General features: G+C 39.4%; 1 protein-coding gene across 2 annotated transcripts in view; it reads right to left on the reverse strand.

The window, feature by feature from the left end:
- Positions 1-1,860: 1,860 nt before the first annotated feature.
- The window catches only part of mfsd4ab (major facilitator superfamily domain containing 4Ab), a 31,246-nt gene continuing 11,309 nt past the window's right edge, over positions 1,861-21,797 (reverse strand). The window contains exons 3-12 of one of the 2 annotated variants that reach the window (XM_057830251.1): positions 5,054-5,203; positions 4,778-4,976; positions 4,424-4,666; positions 4,173-4,335; positions 3,944-4,059; positions 3,155-3,328; positions 2,930-3,077; positions 2,768-2,838; positions 2,569-2,689; positions 1,861-2,460 (exon numbers count right to left, since the gene is read on the reverse strand). In XM_057830251.1, coding sequence (XP_057686234.1) covers positions 2,366-2,460; positions 2,569-2,689; positions 2,768-2,838; positions 2,930-3,077; positions 3,155-3,328; positions 3,944-4,059; positions 4,173-4,335; positions 4,424-4,666; positions 4,778-4,976; positions 5,054-5,203 — 1,480 coding nt within the window. In that variant the 3' untranslated portion in view covers positions 1,861-2,365. Of the gene's footprint in view, positions 2,461-2,568; positions 2,690-2,767; positions 2,839-2,929; positions 3,078-3,154; positions 3,329-3,943; positions 4,060-4,172; positions 4,336-4,423; positions 4,667-4,777; positions 4,977-5,053; positions 5,399-21,797 lie in introns of those variants that run through there. The other variant, XM_057830250.1, reaches the window with a different exon arrangement.

A 21,797-nucleotide genomic window follows, 5' to 3' on the forward strand; every position in this document is an offset into this window, starting at 1 on the left:
CTACATTGTTGCCTTTTTCGAATTTGTGCTTGACATTCATTGGGCATAGCAAAGGAAGTACTGTATATCATTCCACAGGGAAACATGGTTTATTCTGTACATATGACAATGAACTTGAACTTTCTATTTTCAGATAATAAGTTTGTTTGTTGGGAAAAAAGCTTACCAATGCTCACCAATGTTCAGCAATGTAGAAAATAAACACACAGTAGGATCATTTGCGCTTTCACTCTCTCATCATATGCATTTAGATGTGTTTGTAATTATTTATTAATATCAATTGTATTTGAAGAAACCATTATTTTTTAAGTGGCATAAATGTTGTAAACACATACTAGTCCTTTTTAAAAAATTAGCATATTGTGATAAAGTTCATTATTTTCTGTAATGTACTGATAAACATTACACTCTCGTATATTTTAGATTCATTACACACAACTGAAGTAGTTCAAGCCTTTGATTGTTTTACTATTGATGATTTTGACAAAAAAGTCAAGAAAAACCGAAAATCCCTATCTCAAAAAATTAGCATTTCATGAAAAGGTACTCTAAAGAAGCTAATAACCTAATCATCTAAATCAACGAATGAACTCAAAACCCCTGCGAAAGATCCCTGAGTCTTTTAAAACTCCCAGCCTGATTCATTACTCACTTGAGTGCTGTCCAGAAGGGCATCATTGACACCCTCAAGCAAGAGGCTAAGACACAGAAAGAAATTTCTCAGCGAATAGGCCGTTCCCAGAGTGCTGTATCAAAGCACCTCAGTGGGAAGTCTGTGGGAAGGAAAAAGTGTGGCTGGAAACGCTGCACAACCAGAAGAGGTGACCGCACCCTGATAAAGATTGTGGAGAAGGGCCAATTCCAGACCTTGGGGGACCTGCAGAAACCTGGAAATGGGCTACAGGTGCCGCATTCCCCAGGTCAAGCCACTTTTGAACCTGAAACAGCGACAGAAGCGCCTGACCTGGGCTACAGAAAAGCAGCACTGGACTGTTGCTCAGTGGTCCAAAGTACTTTTTTCAGATGAAAGCAAATTTTGCATGTCATTTGGAAATCAAGGTGCCAGAGTTTGGAGGAAGACTGGGGAGAAGGAAATGCCAAAATGTCCAGTGTCAAGTACCCACAGTCAGTGATGGTCTGGGGTGCCATTTCCGCTGCTGGTGTTGGTCTACTGTGTTTTACCAAGGGCAGGGTAATTGCAGCTAGCTATCAGGAGATTTCGGAGTACTTCATGCTTCCATTTGCTGAAAAGCTGTATGGAGATGAAGATTTTATTTTTCAGCACGACCTGGCACCTGCTCACAGTGCCAAAACCATTGGTAAATGGTTAACTGACCATGGCATTACTGTGCTCAATTGGCCTGCCAACTCTCCAGACCTGAACCCCATAGAGAATCTGTGGGATATTGTGAAGAGGGAAGTTGAGAGACACAAGACCCAATACTGTGGATGAGCTTAAGGCCGCTATCGAAGCATCCTGGGCCTCCATAACACCTCAGCAGGGCCACAGGCTGATTGCCTCCATGCCATGCCGCATTGAAGCAGTCATTTCTGCAAAAGGATTCCCGACCACGTATTGAGTGCATAGCTGATATAATTAATTGAAGGTTGACTTTTTTGTATTGAAAAACACTTTTTTTGTATTGGTCTGATGAAATTTGCTAATTTTTTGAGATAGGGAATTTTGTTTTTTCTTGACTTTTTTGCCAAAATCATCAATATTAAAACAATAAAAGGCTTGAACTACTTCAGTGGTGTGTAATGAATCTAAAATATATGAAAGTCTATTGTTTATCAGTACATTACAGAAAATAATGAACTTTATCACAATATGCTAATTTTTTTTTAGAAGGACTAGTATGTAAGTGATGACTGTAATCTTTATTGCCCCCTTTAGGATGTCTGTAGATGAACTGGCTGGTATGACGTTACGTCCAACACTCATGAACAAAATGTGCTTCTGAGGAGATGAAATACTAATTGAACTTAAGCTGTCAGGAATGTGTTACTTACAAAGTCTAAAGTCTCATTATTTAAGGTTAGTGCTAAAAGAAAGTAGGTCATTTGGAAAGCTACAAAAACAGCATGGAATTCAATTGTTGTGCGTTGTGCGTACACCTACATACCAACAGTTTAATTATACTGTATATATATTTTTATTGGATATAAAAAAAACTACATCACAGTATTACAGGTGTTTCAAAATCTTTCTCACAATAACACACTTGTGGTACAAATTAAGGCTTTAGACAACATTCCCTTGATAAAGACTTGGGTTAGATTGTTATTTGAATATTCTTCTAGTTTGAGCCACCGCGGTATAGAACAATGTAACACTAGAAAGAAAAACCACAGACTGCCCCTTTCAGCTCTTCTGCGTCTCTTCTTTTGGCTCAGCTTTGGGAGATCCATTAGTTTGTGGCGTTTCCTCCTCCACCATGGCAGACTTTTTGGACGTTCCTGGTGGGAAACAAGGGAAGGGCAGGTAGTGAATGATGACAAGGGTGAAATGCTTGCAGATTACCCTGCTGCTGGCCTACAGTGTCTCAATATGAGTCGCCTTTGTACCTGTGAGGTAGTTTCTGTGCATCCGGTGGAAAAAAAGCAGACCAATGAAAAGGATAAAACCAATGCAAGCGATAATCACTCCGCAGAGAAGGAAACTATAGCTGCCTTCAGTCTGGATAATCTGGGGAAATAATAGCAACACTTGTTGTTAAGGAGACATATATCATCATTTTATTATCCATAGGCATTATTGACTTACCGACCCAACCAGAACCTGCATTACCATCTCTCCCATTCCTGCGCTTGTTACCAATACTGAGGTAGCACAACCTACAAAACAATGCATCCACTTGAATCGATATCAATTCACTGTAGATTGTGTGGTTTCTTATTTGTTGAAATTTAGAGTCTGTAACCACACCCTGATAATCCAGGATGTCTTCAGTGTAGGCAAGCATGCAGGGGAAGATGCTGCTGAGAAAAAGTCCACACAAACAGGTCCCAACAAACAAAAATGTGCTGCTGGTGTAGAAGATCAGTAACAAAAGCACAGTGATAATAGCGCCCGCCTGTAAAAGAGGACAACACATCTAGCTTGACTTTCACATGTCAGCTTGCCACATCTCTGTTTTGAATGTTTCATTACCAGGTTGAACATGAGCAGTCTCACAACTTGGAAACGGTACGAGAGAGGGATAGAAAGCAGCCGACCTGCGGTGATGGCTGCCCAGAAAATGCTGGCTAAGTAGCCTGCTGTCTTATGAGGTAGGGACATCGGTGATGCAACTGCATATGTGTACACAAAGCCGGCGTATGCCCCCTGAAAAAGACATACACACACACCCACACAAAAAGACACACATACTTGTGAATTGAATATTTGACTATAAGCCACTATATTTTTCCTCTGCTTTAAACCTTGTTTTTCTTTATACAGGCCCCAAATTTTGATAGAGGTCATTTCTTGATATATATATATTTTTTTAAAAAATTTCGGAGTAAAAAGGGACTGCAGGTAAAAGTACAGTACTGTATTTCTTTTTTCAGAACATCATACATCATATTTTTTAAAAAACTGGTTTTAGCTTCAGTCTCTTTTTACCCCCCCCCCCCCCAAAAAAAAACGACAAAAGAAAAGACGAAGAAATATACTGTATGAATACATACATTTTCCCCCCCTCACACGTCTCATGTACTGGCAAAAATAGGGGCCCATTGACATTGAGAGGCCCAGAATTTGATGCTGTTCTAGGCCCCGGATGATAGATATTACTGGCAGCCAATGTAAACTGCTGATTACCAAAAAACTGAAAAAGGAAAAGAAAATAGGGGTCCTAGATTTCTAAAATAGACAATGTAGATGTTTAAAGTTTGGCATATAATGGATGTTGTGTCAGTGTCTTTATGTGTGTTTGTGTGTGTACAGCTCACTCACCACAATGCCATCAGTCATGAAGAGCACCATCCCGCCGAGGATGTGAATCATGAAGAAGGATACTGGCAGCCCGCGCAGGTTATCATTCTGACAGCAGCTAAAGATATCCCCGTGACCTGTGCCCACAATTGACACATTGCAGCAGCCAAAAAGGCATTTCTTTTTTTTATTTTTCCCGCCTCTCGTGCAAGCGGGGAAAACTTGAATCATTCATGGATTACCAGTATACCTCCAGCTTCCTGAGCTCCTTGCTCCACTTCCGTGCCCTCAACTCCCTGTTGGTTCTCCAGTGCCAGTTCATCTTTGTCCAGGAGACGAGGTGTGCCGCCGGGGCAACATGGGATCAGCTGCTCACGATACATCAGAAATAGGACTGCCAAGGGTACGGGCAGCTTAGGGGGCAAAATCAAATCATAATCATTTTCCACTCGAGAGCTGAAATATCACCATCTATTCAGAGTCTTTCTTCAGAGGCTTTACATTGATAAGAGCCATGATCCAGAAGGCATAGTGCACACTGGACTCCTCCTCTTCTCCCCCGTGGGGCAAGTGGCTCTGAGTGATGTTGTGCTCGGCAATTGGACTGTTTCTCAGCATGTTCCGGAAATGATGCATTATCTCTGTCGCGTTCCCAGTGTGATTCCCGCAGCCGTGCTCTGAGAGGAAAGGATCTGCAATCAGAGGGCTCACCAGGGCGCCGAAGCCAATAAAGAAATGGAGCGCCTGCCAGAAAAAAAAACAAAAACAAAGAAGTGAGTTATACTTTTAATTAGATCGACCACTGTACGCTGTACACTTTTTAGGGCGGTCCACTTGGAGAAGTCGACACTTCACCTGCAAGAAAACAGCAGAGTCCTTCTGATAGATGGTGACCAGTTGAATGTTCGCAATGGTATCGATGACGCCCATGGCCAAACCGGACACGGCCATGGCGATGGCCAGTACCAGGACATTGTTGCAAAAAGGGATGATGGCAAATATCACTGAGATGATGAGCGCGGAGACAAATAAAGCAGATAGAGCGGTGAACAAGCTGTAAAGGAGAAAGGCACAGTCATGATGTCTCGGTGATTTGTAAACATGGTAACTTTGCATCTTCTCGTTACTTACGTCCTTTTGAAAATACCACCGACCGAACTGCCAATCAACAAGCAGAACTGCTGGGAGAAGAACACCCATGTAATTTGGCTCAGCGTGGACTTGGTTTGGCACTGCAAGTCCAGAATAGTTGGCCCCAGAAAGGCGATGCACAGTCCGAAACTGAAGAAAACACTCCAGTAAGTCAACGTGTGGTGGGCATTCCTTTTGAACAAAGTTACTATCCGATCGTCCAGAAACATCTTGGCCTAGCCAAAAGGGATGAGTGGCGGCGGCAGGTTGGATTGTCATGAGTTCCCATGGTTTCTTTTAAAGCGTTTCACTCCCTTTCTCAATTTTATTCCTTAACTAAAAGGATGTCCTCTTGGGTTAATGGGTAAAGCAGAGATGCTTCTAACAATAACAGACATATTCAAATTGGGTCAATGATTATCTTAAAAAAAAAAAAAAAAAAGCCTCTGTTGAAAGGCTATCAGAGAATGAGTGTTTCTTTCCTGATGGACGGAAATGTTTCAATTTGAGAGGCAATGGCACATTGGGAGGATTGTGTTCTATCATGTTACACAATCGACAGTTCTGTTATAAGCACTTCACACTTATAAGCAAGTCTAGGACAAATTGCATCATTTTTGCTAATCATTTGATCTTTTTGGGTGGTTTATATATTAATTTTCACATACAGTACAAGGCCCCTTTCTACATTGTAGACATCATAAACTGGAATTATGACTAGTTAGAATCAAATTCAAGATAAAGTGGAGTGGTATTTATTTGTTTGGTTGTTTGAATGTTTTAAACTATTATTATATATATTAATTCTTATATGTTTTTAAAAAAAATTTAAAAAATATTTCTTTGAATTGTTTATATTTGGTACTTTTGGGGTGAACCTCTCTTGGGAAAAGTTTATTGGTGCTTTATTTTTGGGATTTGGGATTTCTAAAATTCTTTTTTTTTTTTTTATGTTAATGGTTTTCTCTGGCCATCAATAATTTGCAGATTTTTGCTATCCACAGACTCTTTGTCATCGTATCAAAAGGCAACCACTGTATTTTTATCATCTGCCATATGTCAGCTGCAACTGTTGTTTATTTTCTCCATTTTTTTGTGATTCATAAATGCAATGGCTCATTTAATGAATATATCTTGTGTGTAGTTTCCAGCAGGACTGTGATCAAGAATGCATGTTTGATGACACGTACAGCATCAACTGTCCAGGTGTCAGAGATTGCATCTATCTGTCAAGATATAGACACAGAAGAAGTCAAGTCTTCAGTGACATTCAGAAATGCTGTGATCTGTTAGGCTGCTTTTTAGCCTTTAAAACTATGTGAATACCGCTGTGAATGACAGTAACATGCAGTGTTATTTAACCCGAAGCAGTGTGAGTAAAACAGTGAATTAATAACTAATCCCCAATTCGTTGAATGATTGCAGGGGAGAAGCAATGCTGGTTAGCTTGAATATGTTTAAAATGGGCTTCCGGCAATACCAAAACATTTCTAATTCATTTGGCCTAAAACCTAACAAAAATACAGTAATACAACGATGAAACACGCAAGTGTGTAAATCACATTCAAGTATGTATTATATTTAGAGCAAGGCTTAACAGGTATCCAGTGCAATAAAACTGTCATATATTAAAATAAATAAAATATTTTCATGGCTCATTGATTAGAGGCGGCATGTCCTACTCTGATACAGTTACAAGACGTCAGTGAATGAGGCATGGATGAATGATAGAGTACTTTTAGGAAACAACTAGGATTACATTTTTGTCCCATTCAAAGCACAGTCCGAACCCCACAGATGATTCACTCTGTTCAAGCGAAAGACAGTGCGCGGAATAATTACTGGTTCTGGGCGGTGAGGAAAAATTCTGTGGCCCCACCTTGGACCCTTCCCTAATTTACCAAATAATAGCAGCAAAATTTTCTTATAACAGAAACATCCATACAATATGATGAATTTTCTGAATTTATGTACCTCTCTAACCATTTCCTTATTAGCAAAAAAAGTGTTATTTATTAAGAAGTTATGTTATAATAGAGTGGTATGAAAAAGTATCTGAACCTTTTGGAATTTCTCACATTTCTGCATAAAATCACCTATAAAATCACACAGATGAAAAAACAATGTCTGCTTTAACTAAAACCACCCAAACATCGATAGGTGTTATACTTTAATGAAAGTCAACCTTAACACTAAATATTTTGCCCCCCTCCCCCCTTTGGCAGCAATAACTTGAATCAGACGCTTTCTGTAGCTGCAGATCAGTCTGGCACATTGATCAGGACTAATTTTGGCCCAATCTTCTCTACAAAACTGTTGTAGTTCAGTCAGATTCCTGGGGTGTCTGGCATGAATCGCTGTCTTTACTCTTTAGGTCATGCCACAGCATCTCAATGGGGTTCATGACTAGACTTTGGCTTGGCCACTCCGGAGCGTGTATGTTGTTCTTTTGAAACCATTCTGAAGTTGATTTACTTCTGTGTTTTTGATCATTGTCTTATAGCAGCTTACGTCCACGTTTTAGCTTCAACTGTCTGACAGACGGCTACAGGTTTTCCAGCAAAACATCCTGATAAACTTTGGAATTCATTCTTCCATTAATGATTGCAAGTTGTCCAGTTCCTGAGGCAACAAACAGCCCCAATTCATGATGCCCCCTCCAAAATGCTTCACGGCGGGGATGAGGTTTTGATGTTGGTGAGCTGTTCCATTTTTCCTCCACACATGACGTTGTGTGTTACTCCCAAACAATACAACTTTGGTTTCATCAGTCCACAAAATATTTTGCCAAAACCTCTGTGGAGAGTCCAAGTGCCTTTTTGTGAACATTAAACGAGCAACAATGTTTTGTTTAGACAGCAGTGGCTTCCTCCATGGAGTCATCCCATGAACACCATTATTGGCCATCGTTTTACGCGTAGTTGATGTGTGCACAGAGATATTGCCAGTGATTTCTGTAAGTCTTTAGCAGACACTCTAGGGTTCTTTTTTACCTCTCTGAGTATTCTGCGCTGAACTCTTGGCATCATCTTTGGTGGGCGGCCACTCTTTGGGAGAGAAGCAACAGTGCCAAACTCTCTCCATTTATAGACAAATTCTCTGACTGTCGATTGATGCACATCCAGAGTTTTAGAGATGGTTTTGTATCCTTTCCCAGCTTTATACAAATCAGCAATCCTTGATCACAGGTCTTCAGACAGCTCTTTTGAACGAGCCATGATGCATATCAGGCAATGCTTCTCATTCTTATCACGTGTGTATTTAATAGTGGGCAGTGGAGCTTTAAACCACCCATCAGTGATTGAGCACACACCTGACTTAAATTGTTGGGTAAAAAAATGGTTTCAATTGCTTTTTAAGTCTTATCAAGCACAGGGGTTCGCTTACTTATTTTTCCTCCTTCTTTCATTGTTTGCATGCTATCCTCATCAAAATATGAAAACCTATAAATCTTTGGGTCGTTTTAGTTAAAGCAGACACTGTTTTTACATCTGTGTGATTTTGAGAAAGATCAGATTACATTTGATGGTAATTTTATGCAGAAATGTGAGAAATTCCAAAATGTTTAGATACTTTTTCATACCACTGTATATAATTAATACAAATAATATGTAAATATGTTTAACTCACAAGTTGGGTTGCTCTTATCTAAAAGTAACTGTCCTATTTTCCTGCCAAAAACAGTGCCTCTTTAGTGAGATGCCATAACAACAAAAATACACATTTTGCATTATGTTTAGTCTATCTATTATTTGTCTCGTTGTCGGGAAAGAAATTAGTGTCAGTTGTCCTGAGACTCGAATGAGCACGACGAATGGTTTTCTTATAAACTTTTTTTTTTTTTTTTTTTTTTTTTTTTTACTGCCAATGGGTTTTCCCATTGTGAGTGTATCAAAGACTTGTTCTCCCCACTGTATTTTTACAAAAATAGTCTTGAAGTGGACATTATCACAAGAGAACGCTCAAGAAGGAACTGTTTATACAAAAGATATTTATTAACATTTACCCTCCTCCACTTCCTTTTCTGGCGATATAACAACACAGGATGACTTCTTTCAGGTAATTGTCAACTTTTGTAATCATGAGTTTGCTGTTAAAATTCAACAGCTGGGTCTGGTTACTTACTGAAGTAGGACAGGAACTTATTATTTACGAAGGCCTGATTGTCAAAAAGGAACAACGTGTCACTGGTGTTACTGTCGATAAAGGCGAGGGTTTAGAGTGGGTTCGGTTTTATGGCATTTATTTAAAACAATACTAAAAAAAAATTCTCTTTCATACATATATAAAAGGAAATGCATTAAAAAAAACTCATTGTGACTAAAATTATTTCTTAAGAGAAGCCTATGTGTTTGTGGATACATGCAAAGTTCATTCGTAATATATTTTCGCGTCAAAGCTGCATAAATCTGTAATTTTGTGCCGAAATTGCCTCCCTACTAGGTGAGTGTGCCATACAACAATAACGCTCCCTTTTCATTTTTCCGCACGGAAAAGTTTGTTTTAAAATTTAACACAAGATGGCGGCAATGTACTGCAACAATTCGCAATTGAACACACGTCATCTAAACACTCAAGCTCAATCAAAGCATTGTCATCAATCATAAGATGTCATCAGACCTCTTTTTTGTGTGTGTTAAATGCACATAAAGCACAAGGCACAGGATGGACGACTTATCTGAGGTCAAGTCATATTCAGAGCTTTGCGTCGCGTGCCGCACAGATATTCTGCTGACCAGTGGCGGAGCTAGACTTTTATTCTTGGGGTGGCCAGGGGATGGCCGAGGCTATTTCAAGGGGTCCACAGACTATAACAATACATTTGTTTCTTGACTTATCAATTGCAATCAGAGTGTCAAATGTTGAAATGTACATACTAAGCACACAGGTGATGAGATTTATGTATATAATTTGTTTATTAACTTGATAATAACTATTTTTTACAAAAATGGTGAAAATGCACCAACACATTCACAGTTACTCATACGACCCCCCCCCCCCCCCTTCTCTCATCAATTATGAATAGATGATGCAATTCATCATGCAAATCATTTGTTATAATTAGTCTGAATTTGTATGTCATTATGTCACTAAATTATTTCCAGGAGATTGTAGATAAGTGATGTATGCAAAATAATTAATCCAAATATTTTAAGATAAATATATTTCCATACAATGGCTTCCATACTAGTGGTATGGAAGCCATTGTATGGAAATATATAGAAGAACTACTACTATAGAACTAAATATAAAAAATCAAGTTCCATACGTTCCATACTCACGTAGGAAACCTGTATCTGAAAAATTACTGCTGAAGTGAGCATGTGACTGCTTCTCAGACCAGAGAAGCTGCTTCTCTGCTCTGACTGACCTGGTGATGGGCAGTGTGTGCCAGATTCTTTCTCATCCTGAGCCTGACTCGTCCCAGACTTGGATCGCTTTAAAAAGAGGTTATAAATCTTCGCCCCCTGCCTTTTCATTCTGAACTGTCCCTATGAAACAATGAGCCAGTCCTGTTAACGTTACTCCTAGCATCACTCATAATCACACAATGTTGGTAAATGATTAAATCCCTACTTCAAGCCTTAAAAAATTCAGGGCAAATAAACCACTGTAGACATAAATTTAATATTCTGACTTTTAAGCTAGTTGACAGCAGGCCCGGCCAACTACCGTGTTCACGTGACGTTTCATTTAAGGCAAGAGAGCATGAGACAGCTGGCTAATGCTCCACAATTATTGGAGAAACATGTATGTAAATAGCGACCCAAATGAATTAAATATAGACGTTAATATCGAGCGGCTGTTGGAAGCTGGACGACATGAGATAACGTTAACGTTTGCTTGATGCCGTGGCTCTCTGTTTTAGGGACAACAAAAAATCTCCTTCCTACAAATTTAAACATTGACTCATTAGGACACCAGCATAAAACTTACATTACGACGAGGATTTCAGTGGCTTGAAGGCAGGGTATCCAAGTTTGTCTCCTTGTTTGTTCTTGTCACTTTGTTTATCTTCCGTGTTCCGTTCCGTCAACGATGACCAAGTACTCAAATCTCAAATCTTCCTCCGTTTCAGTGGCGATTCTTCTTCTCCTCATGAAAGCGAATTTGCAACGCTTTATGGTACATCGCGCCAACTGCTGTACAGGAAGGACTTAGCAGTCGGTGCCGCGATATGTCATTGTCAATCATCTGAGGTGGCACCTGGGGGGTCCAATCAGATTTTAGGGGGGTCCAGTGCTACCCCGGCCCCCCCTCTAGCTCCGCCACTGCTGCTGACTAAATCACTCAGCATTTTCACTGCCCTGGACTTGCAAGTCAATTTCCCCAAGCTTTTCACTGTTTGATAACAGAAAAATAAGCTAAATAAAGCTGTGAGTGTTGACAGGAAGTAGGAAGTCGCCATTTGTTTGTGATATTTCACTGGGAAAGTCAGACAGCTGCAAAAAATTCAAGTGCTGTGACAAAGTGAAGGTCAAGTAGATTTGACGCAGACTCTTTGTGCCGCAAGACAAATTGTAATTGTCACCGAACCCCATTTTCATGATAAATTCTAGATGGCCACATCCTGCAGCCCACCCAAAGTGGAGTCAAGGAGCTACGTAAACAGAGGATGTGGTTAGACAAAAAGTTTGTAAACCTTTTGAAATGTCATGGCTTTCTTCAATACCTTTGTCATGTGTGATCCATCTTCCTCAAAGCTAAGGGTATTGATAAATATATCTCGAAAAAATAAATAAATGCACACTTTTTAAACTAGTTTACTTGGGAAAGAAGCTCAGTTATTGATAGCATTACTATTCTTTCTACACTATTTTGAAAATATTAAAATTCTATTCTACAATGCACTAAAGGCTACATTCTTTAGAAGAGCTCCTTATCAAGCAATATTGGAGACTTAAGAGTTGCTTACAACACACTACCGTACTGGTGAGCTTCTCTAAACAAATTGGCTTGGACTTAGTGTTTCGTGTATATGGCGGAAAACACAGACAAGACTGAAAAAGCAGTTTCTGCTCTTGCACTCCTCTTTAAAAGAAACTGCTGTATTTGAAGCCAAAACAACTGTTGTGTTTGATAGAATCAACATGTCTATATGCTGCCATAGCAGATTCATGGCGCATTAAGCCCCCGAACTATTTTTAATTTGTCCGTTTTACCCTGAAAACCCCTGTATAGACCCTACCCACCGACGTCACAAAACCACGTGCTCGCTGTATGGTTCCGCCCACTTGTCCGTCATTTTGTCTCTGTATTAGCATTGGTTTCAATTGATCGAGGAATTTAAAATGCATTTCATGGAAGACCCGGTGCTTTCTGATGCCGTAAACTCACTGGATGTGTTGCATAAAAGGTGTTATGTGGAAATGCTTCGTTCTAGTCGCCAGATCAATATTTGATGCCCAAATCGATGTTTTTCGACCCACTGTCTTCGCCCTGTCTGCTTGACATCTGCTACGCTGATATTTACAATTATCTTGTCCACACAAAATCAGCCTATTCTCACGAAAATTTGAAAAACTTCAAGAGCTTGGAGGCTTATAAATACTTCGTAGCTGGTTGGGTGAAACAGGTCCTCGTCCACGAAAATTCGGCAGGAATCTATCTTGTGCTTGGAAAGGTGAGTTACGAAATTTTCAATTCAAAATCTTTTGTTATTGCTAACATCCACAGTCAAGTCTAATGTATTTCATGTCGTTTGTCAATGGAGTTAAGGCTTTTAATGTTTATATGGTTTCGCGATAGCACTCTCACTACATACATACGTGTATGTTGTCGGCGATTAGCCTAGCAATGATCTTAATTGTGGTTATTTGTCAGCCCAAAACCCTCTAAGTATATCTTAAATGCATCTTACCGGATATAAAATGACTACTACATAGTCTGTGGTGATTTTTTGGTGCCCAGTTTTCACGTCGAATTGCAGCCGTCCATTTCGCTCTCCTCTTTGGATCCCTCGGAATATGGTAAAACTTCAAGTCTCTCCTTCCATCTTCTCTGTTAGTGCAACCAACAGTCACACACGCCTTCACCATTTTGATTACTAATGTTAAGGAGCAGAAAAACACGCCGTAAATATGAGGAATGTACGTAGCCGTAACAGGTTAACACTATGTTTTGATGGACAGTTGGCCGGTACCATTCAGGAGAGCGGAGTTGTGACGTCACGTGGGTAGGGTCTATACAGACGTCAGGCAACCGCTTTTATTTCAGCCTAGCCATAAAACGAAGGTAATTAATTATTCAAAATGTCTGTCATTTTTAGCTTAGAATCATTAATTGAGGTCTCATTTTTCGTTTAAAAAAAACGACTCAAAAAAATTATTCACTCACATATTTTAAAGTTTTAAACAAATTATGTCACAATGAAAAAAAAATGGCATCTGTAAAAAAGTCACGGATATCTACCTCATATGTAACTATCGCTTAATTGTATTTTTTTTTTTTGTTACTGTCGCATTTTGTCTGATATATTAGATGATAAATAATCGACCCAAACAAAAAAAATTGATTAAAAAAAAAAAAAAAACGTTTATAAGGGTAAATATATGAAAAAGAAACTCTCGACCACTCCTTGATGTCTGCGATTTCTGCATCGCGACCCTTGTTAAATTACCATGTTTCACCCAGAAAATCCCCCCAAAATCCGGCTGTGGCCATTCACAGCTGTGTCTTGACACTCAGTGATACATGCTACATGGAGTTTTTGGATCGAAACAAGATAAGCACTCGATAATATCTCGTGAAAGTCATGGCGTCTGTAATTCTGCTCTCGCGTGCTCTCGCCTCCAGATGGGGTTTTGCTGTTTAAAAAACTTTTTTTTTTTTTTTTAAATGCCCTCCTGTTCAACATTTTTATTCCCCCAGAAAAGTGAGATTTTAAGCTTTCCAATGATGTATGTATATCGGACAATTTTGAAAGTTGGCTAAATTGGGGGTCTCAGAGCGGAACTTCAAGTCACCTGAGAGTTTTCCGCCATATACAAAATATTAATTTGTTTTATAAAAATAACATTCCAAGACCTCAAGGCCTGGGGTAGATATCTGGCCTGTCATATCAATAATGTGGCCTGCTAAAGCAAATCCCGTGTATCTACCTTATGTTTTTTTTTTAAAGCAAAATTGAGTCAGAGAGAGCTATACTGTAGTGGGCTAACTCCATGCATGTTATTTTGCAGGAAAATGGTTTCTGTTTTTGGGCATTAATGATTTGGTAAACCATATGGTCAGGATTACTTCTCCTAGATACTTGCTTTTAAAGATTTTTTTTGTTTGTTATTTGTTAAATTCCATATCGGTATTTATGTCAAATATAATGACACTTTTAGCCATAACGACACTTTTATCTTTCTTTCGTTCATTTTTCTCTCACCTTCCCTTACCTGTTTGCCACATCCACTTACTAAACTGACCAAAGGCTTTGTTGAAGACTCACTCATAGTCAGATTGTTTTGAAAGACATAACACGGCCCCGTGGCTCACCTCCAACCTGTCCTGACAGAGGTTTTGCCATATCCCGATTAGTAATTCTTCGACCTTGACCACAAGTTCTGCTTTAGCTTGGATTGCCCATTTCAGCAGTTGTTTATTACAGAGACAATGAAGAGTGAGTTCCTCGTTTTGATCGCCATGAATTGTTGGTCAAAACACCATTGACCCGTGGATTACAGATTACATGACATTGTGTCAGTTTTCTAAATCTAATCAGCTCAACTTTGATATCAACTACTCTGTATATCTGAACTTCTAATTGACCTGTCACAGTTGACTTTGAAGTCATTTGCAACTGGGGTTGGGTCTCGTTTGGGGTTTTATTAAATACCAGTTACTACTATGTACTTTTAAAAATGGTTCCGGTGCTTAAACAATTCTTGGAGTATTACTCCCCCCCATAAAAAACTCACACAAGCTCAATTTAAATAAAAACAAACTACCCTTTAATTTACAGTGCACAATTGAATACAAATTAGTAATCAAAATTATGAAAATTATTAAATAGGCTTTACTGTTGTCTAAAACTGAAACGACACAAACATCTGTCATTCATGTTATGAAATTGTGAATGTTACACAAACGTAAACGATAACATGTTGAAATAAAAAGCAACAATTTGCATTGCAATGCAATGTAAAGATGCAGTTACGTTTGACTAACATTACTGCCACTTATCTGTAAATAAACAAAATAATATTACCATTGTGCTGCATTACACTCATGTTATGTGAAACAAAGGCATAATAACAAGTGATTATTGCCGAAGGCACGAACAGCGAAAGGCAATGTTAGGAACTGTACTTATACAATAGCTGTCGAAGTAAGATCCTTTTATTAGCAATTGCTGTGTACAAATAAGGCAAGATATCCCGTGATTACATCTAAAGAACAAAGTGGTATTAGCCACACCAATGTTCCACAAGGTTGCAACCAAGCACTACAAATACAAGCAAGCAATCAGAGGGCACATATACTAAAACACCAAAATGTTTGTATTTATTCAGTCCTGTTACCACCGGCTGCTTCAGATTTGGTACCAATTTGACGCATGATTTGTGTACCCAACCCTATTTGCAACAATTCCAGCTCTGAAGCAATGCGTCAATATGTGTCATATGTCAATCTGAGCAGTCATGGACCTGGCACACACCACGCATGGCTTCAAGATGCTTCACTATCGATTCAAGAGCATTTTAGGTCAACTTCCAACAGCACTGATTAGTGAAAGTAGCATTTGATAACCAAGCACACACCATAGCACTGTTAAGCACCTAGATGAAGCAGCTGATGAACGTGCTAATTAATCAGTTGTACTGCGCCATTCCTCAGCATTCTCATTGGCCGGCGGGAATAACCTCGAGCTTTACGCGTGGGATCCCAAAACTTTCAGCACCTTTCTGACAAATTGCTCTTTGTGATCTGTAACGACCCAGAGGTTAGTTCCGCCCCTGAGACACAGCAAGAGGAGGCTGGACGCAGATTCTCGTTTTCACAACTTAATTTAAAAAAAAAAAAAAAAAAAAAGAAAGAAAAACAAGCTAAAAAGTGAGTCGCTTCTGGACCGGACTTCTTGGGGCATGGGTTCCCCAGGAGGATGGCACTGCCCTTGACTACAAAAATACAAAAACTACAAAAATAAAACAGTACTTGGGTGAATACGGGCAGGCCGATGTGACCTGGGGTTGAGGCCGTTAAACGACCGCATATGGTCAGCCAGAAACTTGAGTCTAAAATGTTTCTTCAAAACAGTCAATTTAAAAAAAAAAAATAAAATATATATATATATATATATATATACATATATATATTTATATATGAAACGGTAAAATGGGGCTAATGGCTTCCCTTTTCTGCGTGGGTTGATTGATGAGGTGGTAAGTGATCTGGTGGTGGTTGACCTGTTCGGCTCCGCTCCATTCCACCCTAGTCTTTCTCGTCTTGCTCAGGTGCTATCAGTTCTCCTTCTACGTGCGGCATACATCCACAGAGCGGACGGTCCACCCTGTTGTGTTTTCTGGCCACGCCGCACTTGTAGCCGACCATACTTCCTTTCAGCCAATCAATCCATTCAGGTGTTCATTAGCCTCAATCAAGAACACCTGGGGAGAAGGGTTCACGCTTGCAGACCGTTTGCCAAACCCTCATTCCCTGTTTGTTTCACGCTCGCAGACTGTTTGCCACACCCTCATTCCCTCTGTCTGTTACAATTCCACCCGTAACACAACTTTGCCTCAAACTAATTAAAGGTCGCTATCACATTAACCATCTGACATAGCCCATGTGTCTCTGGGGAACCGCCAAGAGGGAAATGCAGAACTCCGCTCCCTGTGCCCCCTTCCTGGCATTTTCAGCAGAGCCCAACTAATTTTTTGGTGTATGGTCTTATTGTATTGGGCAGTCGGAGATTTAATGAGCTTGCAGCAGGGGGTCCAGTTGGTGGAAGATTTTGCCGTAGCCTTTCTCATCAAAGCTAGTCAGAAACATTTAAACTCCTTAGCCCGACGTGACATTTTTTTCCAGGGCTTGGCTTAAAACATCTTGGGTATGGTGGGGTCATTTTGATGTTTCTGACAAGTAGAGTTCTTTGTGTTAGCTAATAAATGTTGATCAGTACATTCAGAGAAAGAATAGACCTGAAAAGACCACAAGTTCTGCCTTTCTGCTACAAAAACAACAAAGTGTGAGTCCCTCTCTGTGAATTGTGGATTAAGACAAGAATGAAGCATGAGCGCCTCTGACCTGCGCTGACTGTGGATTACAGCGCATTACAGGACTTTTTGGCCCAAGACAAATTCCCAATCTTCAAAGTATTACCATTTCGATTGACCGCTGTGCATCCAAGCTATGAAATAATCTGTCACTGTTGATATTAAAGTCGTTAACAAAGTATGCAATTGTTCTGGTAGTTTTGTATGCTTCAATCACCTTGTGTCAAGTCTCGTCGAAGTTTATCATGACTCTCTGGGGAAAAGCTTGGTTTGTGCAAAGAGCATCAACATGAATAACTTCATGGAGTACTGTCCTTGTGTCTACATCATCATTCCTGCTCTTCACTCAAGTTAGAAAGTATAAAAGCTTCTTCACCACTTCGTAGTTTTCCCCTCAGGACAAACTGTGCTAAACCTTTGATTTCAACATATTGTATTTGCAGCTAATTTGAGGGATTTTTTGGGAACCCAGAGCAAGGTCAAAACGAAAGTGTTACATTTCTAGAGCCGAAGAATGGTCATGTATTAGTGCCATTGACAGCAGTGAATAATCACTGACAGTCCTCCCATTTAAAAAGTAATGGGCATTTATCAAAGTAAGTCAACGAGTCAAATAGGTGCTTGACGAGAATGTTGTTTTTTGAAGTCAAGATATCAATTTTCATTTTCAATGGCAGCACGTCACTTTTGATCAATAATATTCATGAGGTTAGCAATTGTGGCCAGGCGGGTCAAGCCAGGCGTTTGTCCCCAATAGTAAAAGCATGGAAATAGTGTACGAAAGAGATGTTTTCTGAGCTAAACCTACCAACTCTGTCCAAAAATGATGTTCCTGGTGCCAAATTCACTGGTAAAGATGTGGAAGAACATACAAATGTTCGGTTAAATAGATGGGTTGAGTGTCGAGGGCTGAAAAAGACGGGGAAAAAGAGCCGAGCTGATCCAGAGTTGGCTTTTTCATCGACACCTTTTTCTTGTGTGAAATAACATTGATTGTATGCAAGGGCGTTTCAATAATGTCTCACTTCCGTGTTACGATGGTGACGTCACAGTCTAAAAATAGCATTCGTGCGGTACGCTATTCTACACTCAAAAAAATGACTCCAGTAGGTTGTAAAGTTTACTAAAAGACAATGTGCATCTTCAGCAAGAACACATCATGTTTCCAAGGTGAGCATGATTAAATCATGCAGTCCATACATACAGTATACGTGAACAATGAATGAGTAGCTAGATTAGATCATGTTGATGCAACATAATGTTAGCATGCCTTTCCAACCAATTGCAATAGTCTCGTCATTTCTCGCGAGATTTAAAAGTAGGGTTGTCAACTCCCTGAAAAAATAAGTGACACCTCATTGGTAGAGCCGGCCGGCCCAATAACCGTCTTCATTTAATTATTATTTTGTTTGTGAAAAGTGATTTTTTTATTAGATGGGGCTTTACAAGGTACAGGCCCAGCTAGTAAAATTCCTCAACTTTATTTTTATTTCTTTCTTTCCTAATCTTATTATCCACATTTTTTCGGTGCACTGGAGACTCCAAACTGTTTGACCGACCAGCACAGTTTAAATATCAAAATGACTGGAATTACATTCATTTTTAATGGCAAGCATTTCCCTTAATTTTCAATGACAGGAAAACATAGGTGGTTGTGATTTTTGACCACTTACCATTACAGCCCATTGACATTGAACTGGCGCCTAAGTAAGTCAATACCACTGACAGCTATGTACGTCCATGCCGTTGACTATCATGAATGTCGCTACTATTGATACCAATGTACTGGATTCCATTGAGGCATACAGTATATACTGTAAATTGATGCCATTGACGGCCATTTACGTTAAAATTAGGGCTGTCAAACGATTAAAATTTTTAATCGAGTTAATCACAGCTTGGAAATTAATTCATCGTAATTAATCGCAATTCAAACCATCTCTACAATATGCCATATTTTTCTGTAAATCATTGTTGGAATGGAAAGATAAGACAGATATATACATTCAACATACTGTACATAAGTACTGTATTTGTTTATTATAACAGTAAATCCACAAGATGGCATTAACATTATTAACATTCTTTCTGTGAAAGGGATCCACGGATAGATTCTTAAAGGATAAATGTGAGTTTGTATATTGTGACTAAATATTGCCATCTAGTATATTTGTTGAGCTTTCAGTAAATAATACTGTAGTGACTAAGCTGTTCTGCCCAAATGCATGATGGGAAATGAAATCTCACAACCATTACTGTGTGTGGTGGCTGCAAATGCTATATCTTCTCAGCATTGTGTACAATGCAGGGTGTTAAGAAAAAGCTCGCTCGCTTCAATAGTAATAATTGTTGTGGGAGAGATGTCAAAGCTTTTGCCAATTAAAAGCACGGTCCAAATGAATGCATGTATCCACTCCACTCACTTGTCACTGCCTCTTAGCTCTGTATATACGTTAAATGGCGCCATTGTAATCTGTGTGCGGCAATGTGTGAGTGGGTCGTTTCGGGCATGCGTTAAATATTTTAACGTGATTGATTAAAAAAATTAATTACCGCCCGTTAACCCTATAAATTTGACAGCCCTAGTTGTGCCTTATGTTGGCTCAACATATGTGCTTTATGTTAAAAGAACACAATTGCGAAATACTGAAGGAAAGCAATTTAATCAGGTGCAAATTATGTATTTCGTTAATGTCGGTTCAACATGTATTTTGGGGTGAACATGAGTGCCTTATGTTGGCTCAACAAGAGTGCGTTATGTTCGCGCAACATGAGTGCCTAATGTTGGCAAGACATGTGTGCTTTATGTTAAAAGAACACAATTGCTAAATGCTGAAGGAAAGCAATATTATCAGGTGCAAATTCTTTCCATAATTTTTTTAATGTCAGTTCAACACCCCATTTTTTTGAGTGGGGTCCATTTTGCCGACTGACCTCTCGTTTTGACAATGAAGGTGAATCCTGAGAGCAAAGATGTAAGCACCTGACTGCAGGCTCCAAAGTGCAACGCATAGACTTCATAATGATATTGACATGACACTTCCCCCGATACCCTGCCCAACCTCTTCCAGTAGGGGGCCGGCCTACTCCACACCAGCCCAGACCCCTGGTACGGAGAGCAATTCTCAGACACACACTCTCCGTTCTAACGCCGGATTTAGCTTGAAACACGACGAAACCCGTGCCTACAAGCAGGCACGAGTGTCTCAAGATTGATTTGGTCGACGATTCCAGGTAATTATTATATTTTTCGCACCATACATGCATTTTGAAACGTGAATACAATGGGAAAAACTAGCTGCTACGGCCACCATATTGGATTTCTCACTAACGTTATACTTCGAAATATTTACGTAACATGAACGGTAACTGCCCGTTTTTTTCCCCTCTAACCAAGACTCTTATAGGAAAGCCCATTGTGAGTGTGTGTGCTTTGGTTTAATTGTTGCGATGCTGGCCCTTTAAGAAGAGCGAAGCTCGCCCCAATCTCTCTTCCCTTCACAGCAGTGTAGATTGTCCCCAAGCTACCGTCATGTTTACTTACCATCCAAAAGTTGTGTGTAAATGAGAGAAGTAAGTATCGCGTTGAAGTGCGCCTTAACAATGTATAAACATGTTTGGTTGATGACAGTTCGGTTGATAACAGTTCCTCAAATTATACCGTTGCATTCGCTAGCCGCCGCGAGCTTTATTAGCACTTGAAAACATGTCAAAAAAAAAAAAAAAAAAAAAAAAAAAAAAAAAAAAAAAAAACTAAGTTGCTATTTTGATCAAAAACCTATATGATATGTTAAATATTGCTATTGATCCTGAAAATATAGGTGATTGTCTCTGCATTTGGTGATTTTTGTGCATCCAGTATAAAATCTGAGAATTTTATAGCCATTTTAAGTTTTGTTATATTTATATAGAAAATAATTAATCGGGATTTTATAAGGGAACGACTGTAGGTGCCTGTTTTGGGTTTAGGTCGGTAACAGCTTTGGTTTTAAAAAATATTTGAATTTGAAGTTTTGAAAATATGCCCCTTAGGATCGGCCCCGTTTCCCGTGTCCTGTCAAGTATTATGAAGTCTATGGTGCAGCGATTTGATTGCCATCTCCAAAGTGGGATGATTCGCACCGAACTCTCTTGTTGTGATGACATTACCACATGCTGGACATCATTTTGGGCATGCATAGCTGCCACTAATGGTGGCCCACTCGTATCTGTATCCTGCAACATTTGGTTGTGTTATGTTTTTTCTAACATAAGTTACATGAATATTTGAATATTTGCACAAAACAAATGAATACTGTACTTATAGAGGCACTCTTCTCAGTTTTCAATATTTTCAACTTTTTCATGCAAAATATAGGTCGAAGTGGAGGTGTGCCCTTGGTTGAAGTGTGTTATCCAATTTTTTTTTTAACTTGATTGCAATCGGGTTTGGAAGTTAAATCCTCCTCGCAGGTGGTAGGATTTGAAATTGAGCACAGTCTGACGTCACACTGTGGACAAATACGCAAGTACCCACCCTCTTTGTTCATCTTTCACTC

This window comes from Corythoichthys intestinalis, chromosome 2 (assembly GCF_030265065.1).
Source record: "Corythoichthys intestinalis isolate RoL2023-P3 chromosome 2, ASM3026506v1, whole genome shotgun sequence".
Lineage (NCBI taxonomy): Eukaryota > Metazoa > Chordata > Actinopteri > Syngnathiformes > Syngnathidae > Corythoichthys > Corythoichthys intestinalis.